This window comes from Cygnus atratus, chromosome 16 (assembly GCF_013377495.2).
Source record: "Cygnus atratus isolate AKBS03 ecotype Queensland, Australia chromosome 16, CAtr_DNAZoo_HiC_assembly, whole genome shotgun sequence".
Lineage (NCBI taxonomy): Eukaryota > Metazoa > Chordata > Aves > Anseriformes > Anatidae > Cygnus > Cygnus atratus.
In genome coordinates, this window is record NC_066377.1 from 11,774,098 (window position 1) to 11,801,555 (window position 27,458).

General features: G+C 54.5%; 1 protein-coding gene across 1 annotated transcript; it reads right to left on the bottom strand.

Annotated features, from left to right (window-relative positions):
* MYH7B (myosin heavy chain 7B) lies at nucleotides 1–27,187 on the bottom strand. Its single transcript, XM_050714083.1, has 42 exons — nucleotides 27,091–27,187; nucleotides 26,182–26,285; nucleotides 24,240–24,383; nucleotides 23,979–24,135; nucleotides 23,786–23,813; nucleotides 22,586–22,682; nucleotides 21,703–21,726; nucleotides 20,244–20,336; nucleotides 19,397–19,460; nucleotides 19,177–19,275; nucleotides 18,247–18,350; nucleotides 17,535–17,673; nucleotides 16,575–16,693; nucleotides 15,619–15,768; nucleotides 15,112–15,282; nucleotides 14,205–14,384; nucleotides 13,988–14,120; nucleotides 13,418–13,494; nucleotides 11,680–11,767; nucleotides 11,093–11,210; nucleotides 10,368–10,491; nucleotides 9,729–9,865; nucleotides 9,046–9,301; nucleotides 8,245–8,487; nucleotides 7,684–7,860; nucleotides 7,188–7,333; nucleotides 6,542–6,632; nucleotides 5,530–5,919; nucleotides 4,994–5,120; nucleotides 4,423–4,541; nucleotides 3,989–4,185; nucleotides 3,470–3,819; nucleotides 2,737–2,861; nucleotides 2,342–2,457; nucleotides 2,004–2,196; nucleotides 1,708–1,911; nucleotides 1,497–1,622; nucleotides 1,168–1,338; nucleotides 841–945; nucleotides 379–474; nucleotides 100–237; nucleotides 1–9 (listed from the first exon to the last, which is right to left on the bottom strand). Exons 1-42 carry the CDS (start codon nucleotides 27,185–27,187, stop codon nucleotides 1–3), a joined length of 5,826 nt encoding a protein of 1,941 aa, XP_050570040.1.
* Between the last annotated feature and the right edge of the window lie 271 nt (nucleotides 27,188–27,458).

Here is a 27,458-nt window from a genome sequence, read left to right on the forward strand (position 1 = left end):
CTACTCGTGCTGGTGGAAAACAGAAGGGTGTTGGCAGCGCCGTGCAGCCACTCCCCTGGCTGCAGTGGGGGGGGGGGGGGCTGCAGGGCCGAGCCTTACCTTGGAGGTGATCGCCTCCCTGGTGCGGGCACGCAGCTTGTTGACCTGCGTCTCGGCGATGTCGGCCCGCTCCTCGGCGTCATCCAGCTCGTGCTGCACCTTGCGGTACTTCACCAGGTTGGAGTTGGCTTGCTGCTCCTGGGGGCCGTGGACGGGGTGAGGGTGTGTGGGGTGCGCTCCCCCCACCAACCCCAGTGCCAGTCATCCCAGGCAGCCCCGGGGAGGGCTAGCGCTGCCCGGCGCTCCCCGAGGAGAGCTGAGCAGGGGACAAGCACTTACCGCCTCCTCGAACTGGCGCTTGTAGCTCTTGACCTTGCTCTGCAGCTTGTCAATCAGGTCCTGCATCCGTGTCAGGTTCTTCCGGTCTTCTTCAGTCTGCAAGTGCCCCCCGACCCAGTCAGCAGGACCCCGGTGCTGGTGCGAGACCCCCTCAGCCCTGCTCGGGCTCCAGCTGCCCCAATACCAGCAGTCCCAGCAGTGCCAGGGCCCTCTGCAGCCACCAAGCCCATGCCATGTGGGCCGACCCCCGTGTGTCCCACCCTCAGCCATGGAGGTGCCACCAAAGGGGGCAGAGGAACACAGAATGGGGGGAGGCTGGAAGAAGCCTGGCCCCTTGCCCTGCAGGCCTCAGCACCAAGCCCAGGGGCTGGACTGGGGGTTTTGGCTAACATCAGGGGCTGAGATGGAGGGAGCTGGGCCCAGATGCCTACGGGGCCTGAGCTGTACCGGGTGGTGCCGTACCTGGTAGGTCAGCTCCTTGATCCGCCGCTCGTACTTGCGAATGCCCTTCTGGGCTTCGGCCATCTTCTTCTGCTCCATGTCCAGCTCTCCCTCCAGCTCACGCACCTTCGGGAGGCAGAGGCCAGCTCACGATCTGCTCCCCAGGCGGGGCACCCAGTGCCAGCCCCAGCCAAGGCCACGCCACTTTCCCAGCTGCAGCTGAGGCTGAGCCACCCCAGGCTTACAAGTCCCTGGGGCCTGCCCCTCACTGCACAGCAGGAGGGATGGGGCAGATCCAGGACCCTGCAAAGCCCAGTGTGACCTGGGGGCTGCCCCCTGCCTCCTTACCCTGGCTTCCAGCTTCTGGATCTGCTTCTTGCCCCCCTTGAGAGCAATCTGCTCTGCTTCGTCCAGGCGCATCTGCAGGTCCTTGATGGTCTGCTCCATGTTCTTCTTCATCCGCTCCAGGTGTGCACTTGTGTCCTGCTCCTTCTTTAGCTCCTCTGCCATCATGGCAGCCTGCAAGGCCGGGGCACAGACATCACCCTGAGGCTGGGCAGCCCTGCCAGACACAGGGACTCCACGGAGGAGCTCTGAGACCCTCCCCTCTCCTCCCAGCCCCCAGCCCTATGAAGGTGCTGGGCGCCCTTGCACCACCATCCCCACCCCGCTCTCACATCTGTGATGGCCTTCTTCGCCTTCTCCTCGGCATTGCGGCACTCCTGCACGGCGTCCTCCACCTCGCTGCTCAGCTGGGAGATGTCGGTCTCCAGCTTCTTCTTTTGGTTGATCAGACCGGTGTTCTGCAGGCAGAGACAGGCAGTGCCACGAGGACCGGCCGTGCCGGACAGGCTCCTGGCTCTCGGGTGCGGGTGGGCAGCCCCTCACCTGTGAGTGGAGCAGGTTGACCCTCTCGGTGGCCTCCAGCAGCTCCTGCTCCGCCAGCTTCCTGCTCCTCTCGGCCTGCTCCAGCGCCGCCCGCAGCTCCTCCACCTCCGCCAGCAGCAGGTTGTTGCGGCGCTCCAGAGCGGCCGCCTGCTCCTTCAGGTCATCGTTTTGGCGCTGGGTGTCGTCCAGCTCGATTTGCAGGTCCTGCGGGGCAGCGTGGGGTCAGTGGGGACAGGGGGTGACGGGGTGGCCCTGAGCTGGTGGCAGCAGGGCCAGCAGCAGCCCCTCCGCCCAACCTTGATCTGGGCCTGCAGCTGGCGGCCCAGTTTCTGGAACTCGGCAGCCTGGCGGTTGGCGTGGCTCAGCTGGATCTCCATCTCGTTCAGGTCTCCCTCCATCTTCTTCCTCAGCCGGACAGCCTCGTTCTTGGCCCGGGCCTCAGCGTCCAGCGTGGCCTGCATGGAGTCCATGGCCCGCTGGTGGTTGCGCCTGCGGGAGGGACAAAGCATCAGCCCCCTCTGCCTGGGGACACCCGGCCCGGGGCAGCCGCGGGCAGATGTGCTTGTCCCATCGTGGCCATGGTGCCAGCTCTGCCCCGCAGCGATGGCCCAGCCTGTCCCCTCTCCACACACACCTCAGGTTCTCAAACTCCTCATCCTTCTCTGCCAGCTTCCTGTCCACGTCAGCCTTGATCTGGTTGAGCTCCAGCTGGATGCGCAGCGTCTTGCTCTCCTCGTGCTCCAGGGCCCCCTGCAGACAGCAGCAGCTGTGGGAAGGGGCCCCTGGGGAAGCTCTCTGGCCACCCCTCAGCCCCCAGCCCAGAGCTGCAGGGAGCCACCCCAGTGCCTTGCTGAGGTCGCACAGCCCCCGTGAGCAGGACCCGGGGAGCACCCTGGCTCTCAGGACTGTCACATCATCAGAGTGGTGCGAGTTGCTGCTCCAGCACCACCCCACTGGCACTGCAGGGTGGGTCAGGGGCTCTCAGGAGCAGCAAGCACCTGTGAGCATAGGGGGGAAGCACAGACCCACCTCGGCCTCCTCCAGCGCTGCCTGGATATCGCTCTTCTCGCTCTCCAGGGCTTTCTTCAGCTTCTCCAGCTCATGGATGGTTTTGCCACTCATACTGATCTGGTCGGTCAGATCAGCGATTTCCTCTGGTAGGAGCAGAAGGTGTTTGGTCAGGAGCAAGTCTGCGGGGCCAGCCCCTCGCAGGATTTCCCTATCCCCCCACCCAGGCTAGGCCTACATCCCCCCAGCCCCTCCGGGAGCGTCAGTCTGGGTGCTGAGGTTGTGCCTAGGGAATGGGCACTGGCCCCCTTTGCTAGGCTCTGCTGCACTCCCCTGCAGCCACGGTGAAGGAGAGGGAGAGAAAGGGCATGGGAGAGGTGCGAGGAGCCAAGGAGACCCACTTGTCAAAGAGCAACACTCCCAAGGCAGTGACATGCCACAGCTACAGCCCTCGAAGCAAAACATACACCCTTTGGAAACAACAGTCAGCTGTCACTCTCCATCTGCCCAGAGCGTCCCCATCAAGAGGACAGGACCTGTGCTGGTTTCCCGGAGGGATGCAGTGCCTCACAGCCCAGCCTGAAGGAAATGGGCCACATGTGGCTTAGCACCAAGGTCTGTTCCCTGCCCAGAAGGACGCCCATCCCACCACACATCTGTCTCAGGGCTGAAGACATGGGAGCCACAGGCTGCCCATGCCAGCAGGGCCCCGGGGAGCCCACAGCCCAACAGGAGAGCCTTAGCCCAGCCCTACCCTGCAGGTTCTTGTTCTCCCTCTTGAGGGTCTCCAGGTTGTCCAGAGACTCCTCATAGGCATTCTTGAGCTTGAAGAGCTCTGTGCTCAGGCTGCGTGATTCCTTCTGTGATGCCTCCAGCTCTGCCTGGGTCTCCTCGTACTTCTGCTTCCACTCAGCCAGGATCCTGTCAAAGTTGCGCTGCTTCTTGTCCAGGGCAGCGCAGGCAGAGTTGGCTCGCTCCAGGTCCACCGAGAGGTCCTCAATCTCTGTCTGCAGCCTGTGCTTGGTCTTCTCCAGCGAGGAGCACTTGGCGTGGGCAGCCTCCACCGCCTCCTCCGCTTCCTGCAGCCGGATGGCCAGCTTCTTCCTGCAGCCAGCAGCAAGGGGTGAGCGCTCCCAGCCCAAACGCCAGCCCACCCTGCTGCTCTGAGGAGGGAAGGCCACAGCCTGCCCAAACAGCCTCGGACCTGGGAAAGATCCATCCTTGAATGGAAACCTGTCACCTGTAAGGAACCTACTCCTGGCATGAGACTTACTTGGCTTCCTCCAGCTCCTCCGTCCTCTGGATGGCATCTGTCTCGTACTTGGTTCTCCACTGGGCCACCTCTGCGTTGGCCTTGGACAAGTTCCTCTGGAGCTCACTCTTGGCCTCCACCTCCTCCTCATACTGCTCCCGCAGCAGGTCGCAGTCGTGGCGGGAGGCTTGCAGGGCATGGGCCAGGGCGTTCTTGCTCTGAGGAAAGGACAGCTCAAGAACAGAGCAGCTCCTGGACGTGCTGGGATGCAGGGGTGAGCTGGGGCAGCAGGGGAGGATGTTGTTTTCCCAATGCTAGGGGCTTGTGCGTGTACCGTGTGTCCCACCTCGACAGTACCAGAGGCTGGCTTACTGCCACAGGGGCACACGTGTCCCTTCCCCTGACATCTGTGTCACTTGGAGCCACTCAGATCAGCTGTGCCCCTGCAGCCTCACCTTGGTCTCCTCCTCTAGCTGCCTCTTGAGCTCCTCGATGTTCTGTGTGAACGAGGTCTTGCCGCGGCTCAGCTGGTTGATGAACGACTCCTTCTCCTCCAGCAGCCGACTCAGCTCCCCTGGGTTCAAACAGAGCCAAACAGCCACGTTGGGGCTGAGCACCCATGCATGAGCCCGCGCACAGCTTGTGGCCTTCAGCTGTGTGGAGACCTCCAGCCCCCCGTTGTATCCCCAGTCAGGCAAGCTGGGGCCCGTGGGCAGAGGCAACCCTCTGCAGCTAAAGACGAAGGAAGACAGCCAGGAACCCTTCCTTCTGATGTCGGACATCACAGTACGTCCCTCCCAGCACCAGTCAAAACAGCATCACTGCAGAAGTCCCCTCCCTATCCAAGCCACACGGCACCTGCAAGGCCTGGCCAGAGGCACAGCATGGACACCCCACCCCCTCCCCGCCAGACGGAGCTCCCCCTGATATTTGCCCGTGGGAGAGGCAGGACAGCCTGCACAGCTGCACCACGGCTTCCTGACTCAGATGCCCCAGCGCAGGAGCAGCCACACGGCCCCCACCTACCGTTCTCTGTCTGCAGCCTGCCACGCTGCGTGCTCACATCAGTCAGCTGTCGCTGCAGCTCGTCCACTTTGGATTTGGCTTCGCTCAGCTGGTCCTCGTAGGTGCGGCACAGCTTCTCGGCATTGGCCTGCGTGCACCAAGCAAGGCCCACATGAGACCCAGCTCTGCCCCAAGGGGCTCAGTGACTGCATCCCCCTGGGACCTCGCTGCCCTGCTCAGCAAATCCCACGTGCACACGATGCAGAGAGGAGGAGCCCGGCAGAGCTCTCACGTCTCTGCAGTCACTCTCACAAGTAGTGTCTTCCCCAAGTCCTTCAGACTTGACTAGGACAAGCAAAGCATCCTGCAAGCACGGCCACAGTGGCATGGGGACAAGCTATGCTTCGTGAGTAAGAGGGACGTGGCCATGGCAGAGAGGACAACAGCCCAAGGACATGGCCGTGCAGAACACACTGCAGCAAGGCGCACTGACGCCGGAGTCACAGCTACCTGTTCACACAGGAGCTGAAGCTGCCCTTTACAGAGCTGGAACCCACCTTGTTCTTGGTGAGGTATTCGATGTTGGACGACAGGTCGTCCACCTCCATCTTCATCTCACTCTTCTCCTTCTCCAGCTTCTGCTTGACGCGCTGCAGGTTGTCGATCTGCTCGCTCAGCTCCGCCACGCTGTCTGCGTGCTTCTTTCGCAGGGCGGCCGCCGTGGACTCGTGCTGCAGCGTCGCCTCCTCCAGGTCCCTCCGCAGCTTCAGGAATTCTGCTTCCCGCTTCTTGTTCATCTCCAGCTGTGCAGCCGTTGCTCCACCAGCCTCCTCCAGGCGCTCGCTGAGCTCCTCCAGCTCCCGTGACACTTCTGCCCGCTGCTTCTCCACCTTGGCTCTAGCAGCACGCTCAGCCTCCAGCTCCTCCTCCAGCTCCTCAATGCGGGCCTGGCAGAGACAGGATGAGGCAGATGCTCCAAGCACCAGCTGAAGTTCCAGCGTCTTTGCTCCCCACAACAGAGCAAGGCATCTCCTCTGATGCTGGGGAGCAGCAAGGCACTGGCCCAGAGCAAATGCTTGGGCTGCTTTGGGATTCTCGGAGGCCAATATGTCCAGTGCCCCCTGGTAGCCTACTTCACTGAGCTTCTGCTCTCCTCTGTACCCTGCAATCCAGGCTGATATTACCTTCTCATCACTGGGAAGCCTCCATGCAAACAGCCTGAATCTGAGCATCTGTCTCTGCTAGAAGGAAGCCCACCATACTAGATTTGGTCTGGAGAGCTTGGGGACTGTGTTCATGATCTTAGTCTGGATAAAGAGCTACACCCCGGAAGCTGTTCCTCATGCTGGTGCTAGTGCTCACCTCATGAGTTCATTCTTTCATCTTTCTGTCCACCACATTTAGACTGAGGGCTTTCCTTCAACTAACATTGCCAGCTTTTTTCATAGTTCCACTGCTGAAGAGATGTCCCCATGCTCAGAGAGGAACCAGCCCATGCAGATTCCCCCCGCACATTCTGTCTGATGAGAATTCAGGACTCCTGGGCTGTGAGAACACTTCCCACCATACCTGGAGCTCCTTGATCTTCTTCTGTAGCTGGGCCTCAATCACTTGCTGATCTTCAATCCTCGAATTCAGTTGACTCATTTCAAAGTCTTTCCTGTACGGAAAGAAGGCAGAGCCTCTTGTCAGACAAGCACTGTCCTGCCAAGACCCTCCAGGTCCTGAAGCCAGAGGAAGATTGTTCCTTGCACTGTGATGCCCAGATCCAGAGTCAAAACAAACTAACCCACACAGGAAAGTGGCCGCTGGGGTGAAGAGCAGTGCATGGACTGCTCTGAAGGAGGCTTGGAGTGGCCATACTGGCAGACAGCCTGGCTGAGTTTTTCCCTGTGATGTCCCTCAGTACTGTTCTACAGTTCCCCAGCTAGAATTGGGCATGAGGTCCCAGCCCTGCATTAGGATCCTGCCAGACACGTTTGTACAGAGGAAGTGCTATAGCACCATGATCTGTTCATCTGTGCAGCTGAGTTCCTCAGGAGATCAACTCCCACATCATCACTGCATAGTACCCTGAAAAACTAAGCCCATTTGCTTGGACTGCTCAAAGCCACATCCCAACACGCCCTGCAGAGAGCACGTGTCTGCTTGGTTTAGGAGCGGGCACTGGCCTGGCAGAGTAAGAACACAGCCCCACTACATGTCACTCACTCACTTTTTGAGTTTCTCCTCCAGCTGCTGTTTGTCATTCTCCAGATCCATTACAGACTCCTGTGTCAACTTCAGGTCTCCTTCAAGCTTCCTCTTAGCTCTTTCCAGGTCCATGCGGATTTTCTTTTCTTGTTCGAGAGAGCTTTCCAGCTGGAGAATGAAGGGAGACAGGCTAGGGAGGGAAAGGACCCCTGGTAGCCACTGACCTCCCCCTTGTCCATTGCTGTGGTAACTTCACCCAGCCCTGAGAGTCACTGCTGTTTCCCAGTTAGACTCCAGTTCCATTCCCTCAGCCCAGGACTGCTCTCCATGGGGTCCTCTGGACCACCTCGTGGTTCAGGGGAAGTTTGGCAATGGGGTTATTTATCACCTGGCCATATTCAACAGGGATCTAATAATGATCACACTTTCCAGATCCCACTCAGAGGCAGCCTTTGTGCTCTCCCGGAGATGTGTGACTCAAACCTTTCCCACTTCACTGTCACTGGCCCATGACTCACATCATCCACTTGCTGTTCCAGTTTGACTTTGGCTTTGGTCAGTGTGTTGACCTTGTCTTCCTCAGCCTGCAGGTCATCCAGGGCCTGCTGATGGGCCTCCTGCAGTGCTTTCTTCTCTTTCGTCAGCTTGGCAATGATCTCATCCAGGGCAGCCATCTCTTCAATCAGGTTTTTAACCTAGACCAATGAGGTCAAAAACTGAGTGCATCTTCTCCGAGACAAGTGATGCAAAGCTAGTACAGCAGCCTGGCCCATGAAGGGCAGGAGTTCACGTTCAACAACAGCTCGGCACCTCAGCAGCAGCCAGCTCCTCTCCACTTGGCCAGGCTTCTGCCAAAACCCCAAGTCACTTGCCAATACACAGAACCGTTTGCTCATTCCACTCCTGTGCAATAAGGCAGGACACTGGAGGGTTTTGCCCTCTCCCACACCTTTTTGCCCTCTGCCCAGCCTCACCTCCCTCACACCAGCAGCCTCGTCCCCAGGGATTCTCTTTTGTGCTCCCACAAGCACTGAGGCCCCTTGGCAATGAGGCTGTTCTCTACAGAAAGGGCTACTGACCTTGTTCTCCGTGGCATGCTTCTCCTTCTCCACCTTGGCCAGTGTGATCTCTAGGTCATCGATGTCTTTCTTGAGCTCTGCACACTCATCCTCCAGCTTGCGCTTCTTGGCAGTGAGGTCTGAGTTCATCTCCTCCTCATCCTCCAGACGCTCTGTAAGCTCCTTCACCTTGGCCTCCAGCTGGATCTTGGACTTGATCAGCAGGTCGCAGCGCTCCTCTGCATCCGCCAGGTTGTCTTGCTCCTAAGACAGGCAAAAGAGAGCAAGTGCTCACCCACTGCCCCAAGAGCATACTGGCAGGATCAGCCACACTGTCCTGGCTGAGGGTCAAGCTCTCCTTGTGGAAGGGGCAGAGCAAACTCTAGGTTTGCAGGTGTATCAGAAGGAGATCCATGCAGGACTGTGGGAAAACAAGTAACACTGACTGGGGTGAAGAGCTAATGGCAACCAAATCTTTCCAGAAGCCGGAAACACTGGACTGACACTTTGTGACACAGAAATGCCACCAATTAGCCACAACTGAGAGAGCAAACATTCCCATCCCTCCCACCTCCATGTGAGAAGATCACCCTTTCCAGAGCCAGGGGACCATGAATTCCCATAGCAGCCCTAAGACAGCAAGTCTGTGATGTAGCTTCAGGTTTCCACTGAGACCAACACTGCACTTCAAACAGATTGTGGCAATGAGTGGGCCTCAGAACTGCAAGAGGCTGAAGGAGGGATCTGGTGCTCTCTGCTCCTTCGTCCACCCATGGACCCTGTGCTGTCTGTATGCTGCCAGGCACACGGTGAGGCACTCACTGCTTGCAGCTGCAGAGCCAGGTCATTCTTCTCCTGGATCATGGAGACCTGCTTCTCTTCCAGCTCCTTCCTCTTAGCCTCTGACTTCTCCAGAGCCTCCTTCAGCTTCTGGAACTCCTCCTTGAGGTTGGACATTTCCTTCTCAGTCTGAGCAGACTTGAGTAAAGGCTTGATCTTGAAAAACAGCTTCATCCAGGACCAGTTCTTAACAGCATTGAAGGCCCGGATGTTCCACTGGATAGTGTAGAGGGCTTCTCTGCAGGGATACAAGCACAGCATCGTCACGGGTGTAGATTCCCATCCTCACTGCAGCAGAGCCCTAGCTTTTGCAGGATTTTGGAGATGGCTCTGTTCCCCACCAGCAGGACAAGTGGCAGAGAGTTGCATAAATGGCACACCGTCAGCACACTGTAGTGGCCTTGGTGGGATAAATGGTGTGGCCTGGCTGCCACTTCTCCTCCATCTGCATCTCACTGAATCCTCCCAGTGGAAGCCAAATTTCCCCAGCCCAGATACAGGGACTCTCCCTGTCGGGCCTGTGCCGGACCCTGCAGGTCCACCTCCATCCCTTCCATTCCCACCCACTGCCAGCCACAGGCAAGACCCACAAACCAAACCCACTAAAACACAGAGGGAACAAGAAGAGGTGCTCACAAAGCTCTGTCTCCCCCCCAGAACTCTACCTCCTGCTGATGATCTTCTGATATTCAATGCGCATGAGGTGCCCACGGATCCTGGCCTGCAGCATGGTCAGGATCTTGGCCAGACGCTCATCTCGCATCTCTTCCAGCAAGCCCAGCAAACCAGCCTTGAAAAACACCTGCAGGCAAGGGCATGAGAACAGAGTCAGTGGCACAGAGGACAGAGAGCTCAGGGGTGACGTGACCTTTCAGACAGGTCTATAAAACGTGACCCAAAGCAGGGATATACAGAGCAGAAGGAATATGCCCTGCATGGGCAGGCACCCACGCTCTGAACTGGTTGAAGATTCACCCACACAGGACACAGAAACAGCTGGGCACCAGATCTCCCGGCCCCGTGCCCTTCCCCTCACGTCACCCAGCAGGGACTAGCCACTGTGTTGGATGATACAAGCTCAGGTAGCAGTGACCTTCTGCCCAGACCTGTTTCTGCCCAACCTGCTTCTCCCCCTGCCCTCCTCAGTCCCTTCAGGGGCCACACTCAGCCCACTGAGCATCCAGAGCTTCAGCAGAGCTGTGGTCAGGCAGAGAGCAGGCTGGGCAATGACAGCAAGCTGGGGTTGCAGAGAAACAGGAGCCACAAGGTTTCCCTCTTGAGGACCAGCAGTTGCCCGACCTCACCTTGGTGTGACCAAACTTGTACTGGGAGTGATCCAGCTCCAGGGAGCTCAGCAGTTTCTCTGTGGCCTTCCTGCTGTCCACAAACTTGTCATCTGGAATGGCTGCTGGGTTCAGGATACGGTAGCTGCAGGCACAGAGCAGAGGGACGGCATGCAAGAGAACCCCAGCACAGAGCTGATGGCTCTGTCACTGTCCCTGTACCCGGGCCATGCCAATTCCCCTGGAAGCTGTCACTGCAGCATGTGCTGGAGCTCCAGAGTGAAGCATGGGCTTTACTGTAGAGCAGACCCCAGGGATCCCAGCCAGAACTTAGTCCCTGTGCCCAAGGGGACCTATGCAGGAGGAGGTCACTGGCCTCACCTTGCCTGGGCCAGACCCAGCCCAAGCAGGGTGGATGGAGTCAGTCTGGGGAATGATAAGGATCCCAAGTGCAAAGGGAAATCAGAACCAGGATCAGAGGTCCTGAGCCTTTCCACCATCCACCTGCATCAGCCCTGCATTCAGCATCTTACATATCAGCAACCCTACTGTCTCATCAGGCCTGGCATCAAACTACCCCTGACTGGCACCCCAGAGCCAACAGCAGAGCTCTCGTGAGCTACGCACACCCTGTGGTGGTGGCTCACAGCAGCCCTGCACAAGCTGAGGAGCAAGTCAGAGCCACGGCAGCCTGCTTCCCCCCAGAACACGTGCTGGCAGCTGGCGAGGGGAGAGGAGGCAATTACCGCTGCTTGAAGTCTGCGTAGAGGATCCTGTTGGGGAATCCCTTACGGCAGATGCGGATACCTTCGAGGACACCATTACACCGCAGCTGGTGCAGCACCAGGAAGGCATCCATGGCTCCTAGTGGGGAGAGCAGGGATGGAGCAGATGCTCAGCCCAAGGAGATAGGCAAGTGCAGCTGCACCATGGGCCTGAGCTCTGCAAACAGCCTCTGGTTTTGAGCAGGGGTGTTAAACTGTCTTGCACGCCTATGATGAGCACCAGTGCTGCAGCCTAGGCCCCACAGGATGGAAGTTGGTCTGAAAGATTCATCTGTGCCTGGTGCCAGACAAGCACAAGGCAGCCCAACTGCCAGTGCAAAGCCCAGCTGGGAGCCTGGCAAAACTCCTGTTCCCCAGTAAAAGAGACTGGCAAGGGGCACAGTGGCTTCCACACAGAGATGGGGCCAGGGCTCAGCAGCAGCAGAACTGCTGCGAGGAAAGGCTTGGGGAGCTGGTGGGTGCAGGAGCTGGGCAGGACACCCTGCCAGCTGCTGTGCAGGGATGTCACCCAAGGGACCTGCCAGGACGCTCTCTTGTGCCATGCATACCTGGGGTCTTTGTCTCATTGGGGATGATGCAGCGGACAAAATGGGGCTGAGTGGAGCGCAGGTTGGTCATCAGCTTGTTAAGATTCTCCTGTAGGGCAGACATGGGGGATGAGGCATGAGGCAATGTCTCTGCCCCTACAACACTTCTCTCTAGCACCTTCCCCCCACAGGCAGGAGAGAGCAGACCCTGTGAGCCCCTTACCACCGCTCATGGGAGAGGAGGGACTTCCCCCTGCTTCGCTGCTCTCAGTGCTGTTCTGCTATCTGGACATGCCCTGCCCCATAGCAGCACCACTTCTGCCAAGGTGGGTGCAACAGCAGCGAGAACTGGGCTGGCAGCCGTGCCGATAGGCACCTGCTGGTTTTGCTATGCCAGAGAGGAGCCAGATGCTTCGCGAGTATTTGTAAGTAAAATTTGGCTACAGGGAAGAGCCAGGAACACAGGACTGAGCACATTTCTGGCATACACCTCTGTTGGTGTCCACCAGCCCTCCCTTCAGCACCCTGCAAGTCCAATGCTGGCATCCACATTGCCTGCAGCCCCCATCTCATTGTGTTTTCCCTGTACCCCACAGTGCTGCCCATGCCCTTTGGCTGTGACAAGTCCCTGCCAAGCCAGCCTGGGCCTTCTGCATCCTGCCAGCCAGCTTTGTCCCAGGGCTGGCTCACAGGGGTTGCTCTGTGAACACCTGCTTCAAGGCCTGTGTGCCCTGGCTGGACTGTGGGATTGGGTCTCTGGGATTAGAGACCTGCAGAGCATCGTGATGGGCCCTGAATTCTGGGATGACTCCTGGCTCTACCTTTTCTTGTGGAAAAGATATCTGCATCTCTTTCCAGGTGGCCTTTCCCTCCTCAGAGGCTCAGCCTGTCCAGGACCAGCTCTGGAAAGCCTCAGTGTGGGGCAACTTCTCACCACAGACACCTTCCCCAAGGTCTGTGACTTGTCCAGAAGGAAGAAAATCACATGCTTCCCTGGACAGGGCTGGGTCAGGGACCTTGCCCTCAGGAAACTCCTTGGCTACCAGAGCTGTCAGTGGACCTAACAGAAATGCTGCCCTCTTTGAACCATAAAGTTGTCACAGCAGGACTCAACTTTGGGCTCACAGACACCCCTGAGCTGTTTTTCAGTTGCTTAAGCTCCGGGGTGGACAAATAACTCCTGTTTTGAGCATGGGATCAGGGGTGTGAGCTATCCTGAGCTGTCACATAGCCTTCCCTGAACAGGAGAACAGAGAGCCGCCTGCTCAGAGACCCATAAGATGCTCCTCCATTTTCTTCTGCCCAAAGGCTGGCCTTCCCGCTGACAAGAATGAGGAGAGAAGTAGCACAGACTTAAAGTGATGTTCATGTAATACATTATCTAAACATCACTACAAGTCTTAACTGCCGCTCTCTCAAAGGCGAAGGAGCTGCCGGGCAGCACAGGCATCACGCAGGCAGAAGCAGCACCAGCCCCAGTTCAAAGGGAGCCATCACTCTCCCAGCCTGGAGCCTCATGTCCTTCCCTAGCAGCACGGGGACAGGGCCTCTGCCAGGATCAGAGCCAACCTTTGCCGGGGCAAGAAGATATTCAGGAGCTTTTGCCTAGCCAAGACAACTCTCTGGAGGCTCTGGGGTTCTTCAAGGCCCAGGAGTTGGTATGTAAGATACCCTGGAGTCTTGAAAGGGAAGTGGGATTGATACTGGGATGCTCTGAACATGCTTCCCTCGTGGGCTTGGATGAGTGCCTGGCTCTTACCTTGTGTAGCTGGGACACTGTTTGGAAGGAAGCTGCCTTCTTACGTTTCTCCTTGGTCCCTGGCTTGTGAGATTCCTCTGTAGGGTTGAGATATTGATTAATTACATGACCAAACATGCAATTAATGACAAATAATTACATGTCAGCTTGCTTTGGAGGACTCAGGAGCACCTCCAAGCAAACCTGCAATGAAAATGTCAGTGAAATGACCACAGCCCCTGCTCTCTGTAAAGTGTAGATGGTAGCACCACACTGCAGAGCAAAACCTTAGACTGCCAAAAACTCCTCCCACAGCACCCAGCCCTGGGTAACAGGACTGCCCTTCACACATCCCATGTTACCTTTGGCAGGGCCACCAGGACAGCGCTGCACAGGCTCAGCCTGGTCTTGCCCACCCGCCTAAAGCCCCTAGGCCAGCACTGCTTATCCAGAGCCGATGTGGGTCTTGCCTTTGCCCAGGCTGCCAGGTGCAGGGATGCTGCACCCACAGCTGGGTGTGTGTATGATAAGTCTTTGCTATAAAAGGAGGGAGGGAGAAACAGCTAGAAGGAAGATGAAGTTGTTCCTCACCTGAAGTGGAGCTCACATAGTTCTCGTAAAGGGAAGCCAGGAGCTTGTTTTGGGATTTTTGAAAGACGGACACCACTGTCTCATTCAGGGGGTCTTTGTTTTTGTCCAGCCACCCAATGATGTTGTAGGGCACCTGTCAGCAAACGAGAGAGGCAAAGGTAAGCACAGCTGTGCAGGAGGAGTGCGAGTGCTGCAGAAGAGCTGACAAGGGACATACCACACCAGCATAGTGCACCAGCTCAAAGTGGGCCTCGTATTTCCGCTTTTTATCCGGACGGGGCTTCTGGAAGTTGGGTGATTTCCCAATGTGGTTGTCGTAGAGCTTAGCTTTGAACGACATGTCAGAGGCTTTTGGGAACATGCACTCCTCTTCGAGGATGGACAGGATTCCCAGTGGCTGCAGGGAAAAGGAGGTATAAATAGGTCTGAGTTCAGTGTTGCCAGGTGCCATCCCAGAACGGGGGATTCTCTGTGCTCCTGGACAAGGTGAGGCAAGGTCTAACCCAGGAGGTCATATCCTCATTCAGACAAATAGTGCAGGACATCTACCACGGGGCAAGCTCTCACTGCTCCTCTGGTGTACCTCAGGCTGCATGGTCTGCTGCTGTTTTCCAGCCAGTCAGACTGGAACTGGCCAGGCCTGCAAGACATAGGTCTTGCCCAGATCCATTCTATTGTAGGGGAGGCCCTCTCCTGTATCCTGGCAGGTGTGCCCCTTTCCAAAAAAGGATGGGTGTCCTCCATAAAAGGTTTCCAAAATTTAATACAAGCTGATCTGAATCAGTAAACACCCCAATGAGAAGCAATGAGGGTGGGGAAAAGGGGGCAGAGATCACTGTTCTCTAGAGGAAAAGGCCCCACCAGGTGAGTAGGCCCCACCAGGCTCACCAGTGAGTAGGAATGGAATTTCCATGGTTTTACAAAGCCAAAATTTGTCTCAAAAAGGGTCTAATGAGCTGCAGGTTCAGAGTTACAAATGCAGGCAAAACGAAGTTGTGCACTTGCTACTGACTGGGGGAGAGACTTGCTTCATTTTTGGTCGCAGAGCACCTCTCACTGTTCCAGTCTTTGCAAACAAGCTGCCTACCAGAAATACCAATTTTGTGGCCTGGCTCATGCTTTACCTTCTCAATCAGGTCGATGCAAGCCTGCAGGTCCAGGCCAAAGTCAATGAAGACCCATTCAATGCCTTCCTTCTTGTATTCTTCTTGCTCCAGAACAAACATGTGGTGGTTGAAGAATTGCTGCAACTTCTCGTTGGTGAAGTTGATACACAGCTGCTCAAAGCTGTTGAACTGCAAGAACAAAACCAACCTGCTTCAGCAGGAGGAGCTCCAGAGGTGAATGGAGTCATTGTTCTGCTTTGTCTGGGTGTGAAGAGCAATCTCTGCTAGGATCAGCTGGATTGCTACATGAACAAGTAGCCAGGAGCTCACTGGAGATGGGCCCACAGCAATGTTAGAACAGTAGCAGTGAGCTACTTGTTTATTCTAGACGAATGAATTCATGCAAGAGCTCTTTTTGTTATCAAGGCCAACAGTTTCCTGGAGGAGACACAGCTGTCGGACACTAGGGGACCTAGCTGTCTCACTACAACATTCCCCTGATTGCAGAGGGCCTACAGAACTCACATCAAAGATCTCGAAGCCTGCGATGTCCAGTACTCCGATGAAGAACTGTCTGGCCAGCTTGGTGTCTAGGGTCTTGTTGATCCGAGTCACCAACCACTTGAACATACGATCGTAGGTGGCTTTAGCCAAGGCTCCCACAGCATAGACAACCTGCCGAAGCAAACAGAGACAAGGTCATGAGCACTCATGCTTCTCCCTGGTTTTGTAGGGAGTAGGCTGCAGAAGAGAGCTCCTCTTAGTACGCAGAGGGGACAGACTGACAGATCTAGGGAGTTCACGGTTGCCGTATATGCTCAGAGATCAGCTTTCACATGCTCACCAGAATGTTTTTGTGCCCCTGGCCTGGTGAGCACTGAGACAGCCTCCAAGGTCTTGGGATACAGACTCAGTCCAAGTGATACTGTCAGAAGCCTCGTGCATGGCTGGAGACTACACCTCACTGACTTTGGACAGGATTCCAGTCCGTAAGGTCCTCTTAAATTTTACTTGGGGATCAGCTTGGACCACCCGTGCCAGGTCTAGATTCCTAACTGTGATGTGGCCGACAGGATGCCTTTTTGCTGCATTTGAGTTTCCCACAAGATCAGTGATTTAGATGAGATTTCTACTGTCCAGAGCTGAACTCTTCATGGAATTGGGACTGACTCTGAAGAAGATCCATAGAATTTGGATTTCTTCTGGCTGTGATCCAGCCCACATTGCAAGGACACTGAACTGAAACTCCAGCCCTGGTTAACACTCAAAATTATCTGCCAGCCCTGCCACCAACTTTTGCAGCTACTAAAAGCCAGTAACTGTAGACACATTTTGTCATGGCACTCTGGAGTCTCTTCCCAAACCCAAGAGAGTGAACTGAAGCACAATGCACCCTGCACAGAAAACATCACACAATGGACCTGACCACAGAGGAGACACATACCGGCATGAGTAGGGAGCCTGTGTCCTGGCACACCCACCTGTTCCACATTCTGACCTTTGGTCACGTATTCATTGCCCACTTTCACACGAGGATGGAGCAACCCCTTGATGAGGTCAGCTGAGCTGATTCCCATGAGGTAGGCAGCTTTGTCAGCACCTGAAAAACAATTAGAAGGCATGAGGAAGCCAGCAAGTAAGCCATGAAAAAAATATATATTACTAGCTCTTCTGCTGATCAACACTAACTATACCATTTTATCCACTTGCTTCATAGTCTGCTCCAGTCTCTGTATTGTGATTTCCTACTTTGGGTATCATATTTTACTTTTAAAGTCTGGACCTCCTGCCTGAGAAGTCAGAGTTTGTTGGAGATAGCCTTAACAGACCTGCTGCCCCCAGTATGGTTTCCAGTCTTCTTGATCCAGGAATCTCTGTGCATTTTCCAGTGAGAGCTTGGACTCCCATGCGGAAAATTTCAACTGATCAGATGAAAAGCGATTTTCTTGCTTATCTTTCATAGACTCTTTATAGTAGATTGTAGCAAGAAAAACAGCTCTGTAGGGAAATAATTTCTACTAGATCACAATTTTCTTTAATTACCAGGTAGCAGCAGAATCCTGTGTTCACATTCCTGGTGAGCAAGGGCATGAGAACACTGAACAAGGTGAAATACTGGCAGGTTTCTCAACATCTGTCCAGCAAACAATCACAGCTTTGTGATAGGCTGTGGCTGAGACAGATCTGATGCAAATGAGAACACCTACTTCTTGCAAGAGTCTGTCCCCAAAAATGCCTGCTTATAGACAAGCCCCTCTGTGTACACAAAGTAGGTCCAAAGACCTACTGCTAGGGATCTGACTGATAGGGATCGTGATCACGGACCTTCACAGACCAGGGGTGTTATCACAGTCTGCTCTCAGAGAGTTTTGCATGTCAAGGCCAAACTGGGTGAATCTGGTATCATGGAGAAAATAAATAAATAAATAAATAAAACTTACTTTCAGTGCCGTCAGCCTCTGCCTGCTCTTCCCGCTGCTTTTGCTTGAACTTCATGTTGCCAAAGTGCATGATGGCGCCCACTATTTTATAGGAGCCGTATTTCTCATCATTGCTGAAGCCCAAGATATCCATGGCATGCTGAGGAGAGACAAAGCAGCATAGACAGGATGAAGTCATGGATCTGAGATGAGGGTCGGTGCTCCTACTGCCTCCTAAGGTGCTCTCCCTATCCTGAGGCTCTACTGGCTGAGTGGGGCAGGATGCTCTAGTTGGTGGGCACCTAGCTGAGCAATCCTGCTCCACAGGATTTCGAATGTGAGTTCAACTCTCACAAGATCCATTTGAAAACAAAAAGACTAGCCTAGCATCCACAGCTAGGAGGTTTTCTGAGTTGAGGTCTAGGGACCATATTTCTCATTTTCTCATGGAAGCTCTGTGAAGTGCTTATGCACTACAGGCTCTTCTTACTGCAGAGACTTCCTGTCCCTTCCGTGCCTGGAAGAGGCTGTTCACAGGGGATCAATCACCCTGCCATTTCTTGTAGGCTCACAGCACATGCAGAGCAACTGCCAATGAACCAGAGGGAGCTCATAGCTAATTTAGAGAAGGACAGAGAAAAGCCAGGACATGTCCTTATGAGTGTGGTTGTGAGGCCGTGCCCTCCCTAAGGCCCCTACTTCTAGTTCTGTGGCATGAAGGAAGCGCACGTACATCTGTCGCCATGAGTTCCTCGCCATCATCCAGGTTGTCCACGGTTGTTACACCCTGAGAGCAGAAGTGGTAGTCGTAGGGGTTGAGGGAGAGCAGCAGCATATCTGTAGGGGGGGAGACGTGCAGGGGGTGAGGCCAGACAGAGATGAAGCTGGGTAAAAGAGGGGTAACACTGGATGTAGATGAAGAGGTAAGGCTGCAGTGGCCTCAACTAGATGGCACCAACCAGTGGGACAATCTCTGCAAGCCCAGGCAGGCCCTCATATGGGTCAATCCCTTCTGTGATGTTCCTCCTGCTTGCTATCTTGGGAGATGGCTTGGGTGTAGACTGATTTAGAAGTGGCCATCCATGCCCTTGTGACCACCAGATAAGATTACTGCTCAGCACAGCTCTCCAGAACTACCTAATAAGGTATCGTACTGGAGCCAGCAGCAGGCTCAAGAGCCTGCAGCCAAAAGGCTGACGACCCCAGGGCATCATGCCAGCCATCCTTCTGCAGTGGGCAAAGGTTTCCTGTGCACTCTGTGCAACCTGGCACCTGGAGGGCAGGGCTGCCCAGAGCACAAGAGTGGCCCCAGGGCAAAATCAGGGTCAGCTGAGACTGTCCTGGGGAACACATTTAGGATATGTCTGCCCTGCTCCCAGACAGTTGCAGAAAGGGCTTTAATTTTAAGACTGAAGTGACTGGTTTCTCAGTCTGTGAAGATAAAGGAGGCCAGACTAGACAACATCCTGAAATCCCTTCTACCCTGAATTATCCAACAATCCTACAGTCCTGCATAGCCATCAGAGCATTTGAGGGCCATACCTGCATGGTAAGCTGGGTTTGCTCAGCTCTGTGGAGAGCAGGACCCTGACAACAGAGCTTTTTCTGGCTATTTTCAAGCTGCCACACTGTAGAGGCTATGCTGCAGCTTTTGCTGCCTTACCTTGCAGCTCTGGTTTCTTCCCAGAGAGGATCTGGTAGTAGATGTGGTAGCTTCGCTCTTTGGGTTGCTGGAAAATCACTCTTGATTTTTCCAGAAGATCTAGAAGCAAATAGGGTAGAGGGGTTAAAGGAGGACTTACTTTTCCCTGGAGCTGACCCAGCATCAGCAGAAATAGTGAGAAAGAAATCCCTCCCCGCTGCAGCTGGCACGTGTTACTCACAGATGTCGATGTCTGCAGAGGCCAGCTTCCCTGAGGGGCCAAAATGGATGCGGATGAACTTGCCCTGAAAACGTTTACAAGGAGGTAAGCACTGGGCTTGGCTACACAGGCACGATTCCAGGCAGCTCCTAGAAACCTCAGATAGCTACAGGACACTGATAATTCCCTACTTCTTGGGTTTCTGCTGATGCCAGGCAAAGTACTGTGCTCAGTGAGGGATAGGTTGGTGAAGTTCTCTTGGTTGTAAGGTGCTGAGGGTCAGTCAGTATTGCCTAAGTCTTTAAACACTGGGTAGACAGAAATTCCACTCACAACAGATAAATCCCTGTCCTCAGGCCTGTTCCTCCTGCAGGGCAATATGACACTGAGTCTGTCCACAGCCTCCTGTTCATCATGTGCTGGGCAACCTCAGCCCCTGAGCCCCTCCTTTCCTCTCAAGGCACACAAACAGCCATCAAAGCCACCTGTGGTCAATGAGCTTCACATCCCAGTGCAGACCCAGTCTGGGCTTAGCAAAAGGGCTGATACTGCTTGGAAGTGGCATGTCTGTCTGCCCCAACTCCAGCACTCCAAGCTGTGCTTTCTGGCCCCTCAGCTTTGGTCTTGTAAAGGACTTGGCTGCAGCCCCAGGCTGTGACAGGGGCGATTCACACTGACCACCGCACCACCCACTGCGTTGATTTAGCCAGCAGAAGCCTGGCCCTAGCAGTCCAACCCCATTAGAGGAAGAGCTAGGTGTCTGCTCTGCAGCTAGATACTCCACTGAACAAAAGCACTAATACCACAGATGATGCATTCAGTTACATAAACGCTGCACATCAGCACTCTGTCTTCGTACGACACTTACAAAACGCGAGGAGTTGTCATTTCTTATGGTTTTGGCATTGCCAAAAGCTTCCATAGCTGGGTTAGCCTCAATGATTTGATCTTCAAGGGTTCCCTGGAAAACAAAATCAAAGGATGTGTCAGCTCCCGCCCAGCTGGAGGGGATCTGTCACCAGTGTTGCAGGGAAAGGGAGCATGAGGCTCCTTGTCCTGTCTGCGTGCTATGCTCATTAACTGTCTTTAGAGCCTGCTGCTTTTGAGGCCTCTCCTTTTCTCATGAGGGGATGCAGCTGGATTTAGGGGCAGAAGAGCTGGATTTTGCAGCAAAGTTCTCTCAGAGATTCTCCTTGCCTAAACTCACCTTTCTGCACAAGGTCCTTAGCCCCTTTCCTAGGCTGCTGCAACATGCAAACCAAGAGCAAGCACACATTGCCACCACAACAGTCTGAAGCATTTCAGGCTTTTTGCCAGGCATTTCCCCTTCCACCAAACCAAAGTATTGGAGAGTTCCAATCACAGCAAATTGCAAATAATTTTTGCAAATAATTTGCAAATAACATTTGCAAATAATGCAGAAAAGAAGCTTGACTCCCTGTGCTAACAAAATGCACAGCAGGGCCACAGCGTGATGGGGACACATTGCAGGTCCCAGCTGGCGTCATCTTCTGAACTCTCTGGAGCTCTTTGGAGAAGATTTATCTCCCCAAGATATATCTCCCCATAACCTTGTTTTTCTATTCATGTTTCATACACATAGTTCAAAGAGACAGAGACAGTCACCACCTAACACAGACAAAGCAGGAAAAGAATTAGAAGAGAGAGAAAGAGACTCCTGCCAAGCCACATGAAGGACAGTGGGGTCTGACAACTGCAGCAGAGTTTGGTAGCACAGGCACCTGCAGGACTTGTCAGGAGAGAGCCTTTTAGTGCCCGTTCCCTGACATGAGGATCACAGTGCCTTCTGTTGGGCGTGAAACACCAGCTCTGGGCTTCCAAGGCTGGGGCCATGACTGGTCCCCACCTCTGCAGCTCCAGGCGTGTAAAGGGCAAAAGAGACAGGGAGCTGTTGTGAATCACGGCTTTACTTGCAAACCCTTTGATCTATTGTATTTAATTTTAATCTCATCAAAAATTGCCTACGAGGTGACAGGGGGGCTGCCCCATGGGCCGCCCCAGAACCACAGGCTCAGTCCTCCAACTAGCTGGCTCTTAGTAACAGTTTTCCTGAGTGGCCTGAGCCTCATGTATTAACAAGCATCTCCCAACACACAGGGCATGAATGCAGCTGGCCATGTCCATCAGCTAAAGCCACCCCTCAGTGTTGGATGGAGAAGCTGGGGGCCAAGGGCATTGAACTGAGCTGCTGAAATGGCTGAGCCAAGACTGCTGTCCCACATTGGCATTCCCCGTTGTCCTGCTGTAGCTCTGGTGCAGCTGAACTTTGCCCTCAGCATTAAAGGTTAAGAGTCTATAACACTTACCCCAGTTTTAGTGGCAATACTTGCCTAGAGAAAAGAAAGAAAATTGTCTTTAGAGTCTGGAAAAGCCAAGCAAGAACCACAAGAAGCATGGTCAGAAAAGCAGGACACGGCCATTTAGTGTCAAAAACGGTCCAAGAAAAAATGGGAGGATTAAATTTTTTAAGATATGCCAAAAAGTTGTTAAATAGATTAGCTCAAGAAAATGAAGAAATGCATCAAAAAGCAAGAACAGTTAAATCCAAACCCAAAGAAGAGTAAAGAAAATAATGCTGAAGTATGGCTTGTCTGATACCTAAAGCAGCCAGTTTGCTTCTGTAAGGGAAAAGCAGGCTGGAGCCTCAACGTGTCAAGAAGAAATAAGCAATTGCAAGAGCAGCTCAAAAATAACCAGCACCAAAGAAATGCAAGAATCAAAACAAAAGCAAGAAAAGCACAAGGTAGAAAAGGGTCAAGATGAACAAAAGAAAAAAATAAAAAGGATAAAAGGACGAAAAGCAAGGCTTAAAAGAGACAAGGTGGGTAATGGCAGCTTTACTCCATTTCTTTAATGGTCCTTAAGAAGATCTGTAGGGTGTGGAAGAAGGAAGAGAAGATGAAGAGGGCATCTAATGCACCTCTTCCAGGCTGCTCCGTCTGAGCAGCCACTTAAAAAAACATCCATTCCCCCTTGAGCAAGATTGTTTCAAGCCTTGCTTGTTCAAAAGTCAGGGAAAAGCCAAGCCCTGGGTGGGTCAGACCAAAACACGCTTCCAAATGCAAAAAGTTGGGGGAAGAAAAAAAAAAAACAAAAGTAAAAAGAAGAAGAAAGAGGGAAGGGGAAAAAAAGGGAAAAAAAAAAGGAAGGAAGAAAACAGCAAGAATTTCTTTCAAAAGAGGGTCTTACTAATTTCTTGCCCGGTGTGTCGCCCAAGGCTGCGACAATGGCAAAGTACTGAATGACCCGCTTGGTGTTTACAGTCTTACCAGCACCAGATTCTCCGCTTAGAGTAACAGAAATACACAGATCAAGGACATGAGGCAAAGAACAGGCAAAAACACTTCAAACAGAGACCCTGCCAACCTGCCGGGGCTGCCCAGCCACCCCACGCCTCATGCTAGGTAGGAGAAGCAGAGCACCAGGGAGAGACGGGGCTATCAACTTGCCATCCTGGGCAGCAGTTTTCGAGGCAAGGGCCTCGAACGTGATGTCCTTTGGGCCCCCGCAGAGGCAAGCAAAACCCTGCTCCACATCCTCCGAAGTAAACCCACCGCCAACCTGGGCTTTGCCTGCCTCTGCTGCGGGGCCGCACGCAGCCAGCTGTCAGAGGGTGCCAGCAGACACCGAGGCAGTGCCGAGCTTTGTCTGGCGGGCACACAGCCCTTGCCCTGGGGCTTCAGCTGTCCCGGATCAGCACAGGGCCGTGTGCTGGCTGGTTTCAGCACGCCCCGCTTTGTTGGGGGAGCTTGGAGACGGCCAGGGTGCTGCGGCGGGGCCGATCTTGCCCAGGCTGTACCCACACGGGGCCTGATGAGCATAGGGTCTGGCTGGCTGCACAGGCCCGGTGAGCTCATCCCTATAGATAGCCGGTCCCCTATTGTAATCCCAGATGACAAAGAGCGGGGGGAGCTGGGGAGCGCAGCGCCGCAGGACCAGAGCCAAGCATCTCTCCTCAGCCCCTGCGTTACCTAATTAGGCTATGGCCGAGGCTAAAAATGTCCGTGGCTCCTGGCAGCGGACGGGGGTCCTTTAGAGTCCTTTATATAGCCCTTATCTATATGTCACTTGAAATTAACCTGGCCTACATCCTCCCACATCACCCACTGCCCCTCCGCCTGCCAATGCCGCCATCTCCCTCCGGCCTCAGCCTCCATCTCCGCCCGCCATGGTCCAGGGACGGGCGCCGGTGGGTGGACGGGGAGCCCGGCGGCAGCTGTTGGGGTGCGGGGCAGCCTGGCACTGTCACCTAGCGTGGGACGGGCTGACAGCTGCCGGGGGGTGTGTGAGGTGCCGGGGGCCCTGCTGAGGCAGGGGGTGCTGCTGGTGAGGGAAGCTGGATGGCGGCTGGGCGCGAGATGGGGGCGGGAGGCGCAGGGAGAGACTTACGTGATGAGCATGGACTGGTTCTCTCGGTCTGCAAGGGAAGGAGCAAGCAGTCAGTTGGGATACCCGAGGGTTTTGCCCACTCCACCATTTTCACCCCCCAGGCTGGCGGCAGTGCCCCCCTCATGCCTCAGCCTCCCCCCAGCCCCACAGCCGCCGCCTCAGCACCCGCCGTGGTGTCCGGCCAGGCCCTTACTGCGCAGCATGTCGTTGTAGGCATTGTCGGCGATGGAGTAGATGTGAGGGGGGGCCTCGGAGCGCCGCTTCCCCTTGTAGGCTGCCACCACGGGCGCGGTGTAGACGGGCAGCCACTTGTAGGGGTTGATGGTGACGCAGAAGAGCCCCGAGTAGGTCTGCGGGCAGGAAGGGGGCAGCTGAGGTGCAGGGGAGCCCCAGCACCCCTTCCCTTCGTGGCGGGGCGAGGGTGGCGGGGTCCCCCCGGGCGGCGGTGGCTTACGTAGATCATCCAGTGGGAGTAGCGGCGCTTGAGGTTGTAGAGCACGGAGGCCTCGTTGAGGTGCGTCAGCATGGCCATGTCCTCAATCATGTCAAACTTGGGGGGGTTCATGGGCTGCAACTCGTCCTCCTTCACGACCCGCGTCTGCCAGAGCAGGGATGGGGGCGTTGGGCCTGGCTCCAGGGCACCCTTTCCCCAGACCAACAGGCTGCCCCCCATTTTGGGGTGGCAGGGTGGTGGCACCCCAGGCTGGGAGGAGCAGCCCCAAACCTGTCCCTCCCCAGGGACACAGCTGAGGAGGGCTCCAAGCCTGGGGGCACCAAGATGCCACCCCCCAACCTTCAACCCTTCATTGTCCCAGCTCCCCCATGGAGACATTCCCCTGCAGGTGCCTCCTTCTGCCCTCCCAGAGGTGCCACCGGGATGGCCACACACAGGACAGGGGAAATGGCACTGCACTGGCTCCGCGAGGTGCTCAGCACCCCTCAGCCCACCAGAGGGGTCTCTGGTTATTTGGGAAAACAGCTGAAATGAGACCCCACCACTTCTAGCTGGGTCTGTTTAATCCCGTAAATCCAAGCCCTGGGAAACTATCGCCTTACATATCTGGATGGAAGGAGCTGGATTTAGCAAAAGGGCTTGTTAATGCATATGAAACAAAATCTTTCAAAGAGATTTTTTTTTTTTACAGGTATTGAGCATGTGATGTTAAAAGGTGTTAGGTGTTAAAAGCCAGAAAGTGAATAGAAGAACAAGGGTGGGGTTTCTCTCTTGAAACTGTTTCTGTTGGAGCCCTGGATCCAGTGGCAGCAGGTATAGCTTGAGATTTTGCAAATCCATGACAAATTAAAAAAAAAATATTTCCAAGAGGGAACAGCAACGGGGTTTGGAAAATTTTTTGTTTGCATAATCTGAAGATCTCGAACCAGAGCATTTTAAACAGCAAAATAAACCTTTCAAATTGACGCCCTCCTCCACAGTAAATTATCTTTCATGGAGGGAAATTTGTTTTCTTTTTTTTCCCCCAATTTCAAAAATCTTTTTAAAACCTTTACACTTTTCATAGGCAATTGTGTACACTTAAATTGGGCAGACATGAGCACTTCTCAGTGTCATTAAGACTAGACAAGAAATAAAAACAATTACGTCTATCATTTACTGCCAGGTCAGCACCTTGTTCTTTTCCCCATTTTACACCAGCGCAAGTCTCTGCACAGCAGCAACGCTGCATGGGCATGCAACTCCCATAGCCAAGAAGGGAATATTAATTAAGCCCATTTGTGGCTATTCATAATGGATGTTATCTTGAGAAATACCAGCTGATGGCTGCCTGCTTTGCCTTCCCCCCACTACTGCGGAGCTGGAGCTGCACCTCCCCAGCCTGCCAGCCTCAGCCCTGCTCCCCATGGCAGCAGTGGGAGCAGCCACCGGGCTGCGGGAGGGAGCACAGGGCTCAGAATCAGGCCCTCAGTGCCCAACACTACACTAGCATTTGGCAAAGAACAAATCTTCAGTCATGTTCACGCAGCAAGTGGCACGGTGATGGCCCCTATACGGTTGTTCTTTGCCTGTTCCCCCAACAGCACCGCTGTCGCTGCTGCAAATTCAGGCTAAAACAAGCAGGACTTGGCTCCTTACCTCTGGTTTCAACCTTCAAGGTTAGCAAAGCAACAGTTCAGCAGCACAAGGGGCTGTGCTGTAGTCGGCCCGCTGTCCCGTCCACCCACCTTGCCCGGTAAACTGGGTTTGAAAGCAACCCCTCGGTGTGTCAACACACTGCGGTGTGACAAACAGCACGGCCAGCCCTCAGGGGACAACTGACTGCTGAGCGTGGATGGGCTCTCAGGGAGAGCTTGGCTAGGTCCAGACGTGATCTTGTCCCGCGTATCCCCCCTCTGCATACACTTGCTGGCTCTTGGAAAAGGAAAGGTATTTTGCTTACTTGCTTATCTCTGGTTTCCACAGTGACTTTGCCACCGGAGCTTTCTTTGATTTCCACTTCAATGTAAGCTTCTTTCTCATCTGGGATCCAAGCACGCTTCTTTCCTAGAGGGGGGAAAAGGAAAGGGAAGGGAAGGGAAGGGAAGGGAAGGGAAGGGAAGGGAAGGGAAGGGAAGGGAAGGGAAGGGAAGGGAAGGGAAGGGAAGGGAAGGGAAGGGAAGGGAAGGGAAGGGAAGGGAAGGGAAGGGAAGGGAAGGGAAGGGAAGGGAAGGGAAGGGAAGGGAAGGGAAGGGAAGGAGGAAACATATTGAAAGTGTCAACTGAAAGCTGCATCAATGAAGTCTGATAACATGGCAGGACAGCGATTAATCCTTCCTACGCTCTTGGTCATAGGAGTGGGGATTTATTTGCCTTTTCCATGTTTGGCAGCTGTTTAATTTGCCTGTACCAACTTTTAGTGTGACAGAAGTCTGCTGCTTCCCATGTGCTTGCAGTCAAAGTCTAATAAAAAAGGAAGGTGAGAGGAAGAAAAAAAACCAACACTCTCCTGGTTTGTAGTTTTGTAGTGCCCAGAAGTGTGGGATAGAGCGGGTTGCCTCAGAGCAAGCTCTGCACACCTCCAAAATGAAATGGAGCTGGAGAAGGCTTTGCCACCACCAGTCCCTCAGCCCATCTTCCCCAGCCTTTCTGCCCCTCAGGGCCAGGGGAAATGATGGGCCACCTCCTCCCACACCTCAGAAGAGAAGGGGACAGTCAGAAACCTTCTGAGATCCTCCTGTCCTCTAGGGTGCTGGGGGCAATTCTGCAGCACCTGCAATGCCCCGGGGAGCAGCCCTGGGGAAGGGATGGGGACAATCTCCAAGGAGAGCCATGGCCAAGGGTTCCTCTGGGGCTGTGCCTTGGGGCTTACCATCAAATGGAATTGTCTGAAGCTTCAGCTGCTCTGTGTAGCTTTTCCGGAGGTATTCAGCAGCCTCCCCAAACTCGCTCATGTCCAGCATAGACATCTTGCCCGGCTGGAGGAGGACTTGCCAACAGCAAAGGAAGAGTGAACAACACCTGAATGCTGAAAAGAGGGAAGGGGCAAGAAGTCAGTGCGCAGAGAAGGCATCCACCGCTGGGCTGCTAACCCAGAGGAACAGTCACCAAAAGTCCTTTTAATTTTAGAGAGTGAGAGAAGACAGCGACAACAATACTAGCTAATAATAACCCTAATAACAACACAATCACTGAACACTTCTCCTTCTGCTGCTATCAGTCTCGCACTGCAAGTCCCCG

Bases quoted from the DNA above. Each gene is read 5' to 3' on its own strand.
- MYH7B (XM_050714083.1), bottom strand. From the start codon at position 27,187: ATGTCTATGCTGGACATGAGCGAGTTTGGGGAGGCTGCTGAATACCTC. The intron at 4,186-4,422 runs GTGAGGCTGCAG...TCCTTTCCTCAG, and splicing joins AGCTAGAGGAGGAGACCAAG to AGCAAGAACGCCCTGGCCCA. The intron at 3,820-3,988 runs GTAAGTCTCATG...TGCTGGCTGCAG, and splicing joins GAGGAGCTGGAGGAAGCCAA to GAAGAAGCTGGCCATCCGGC.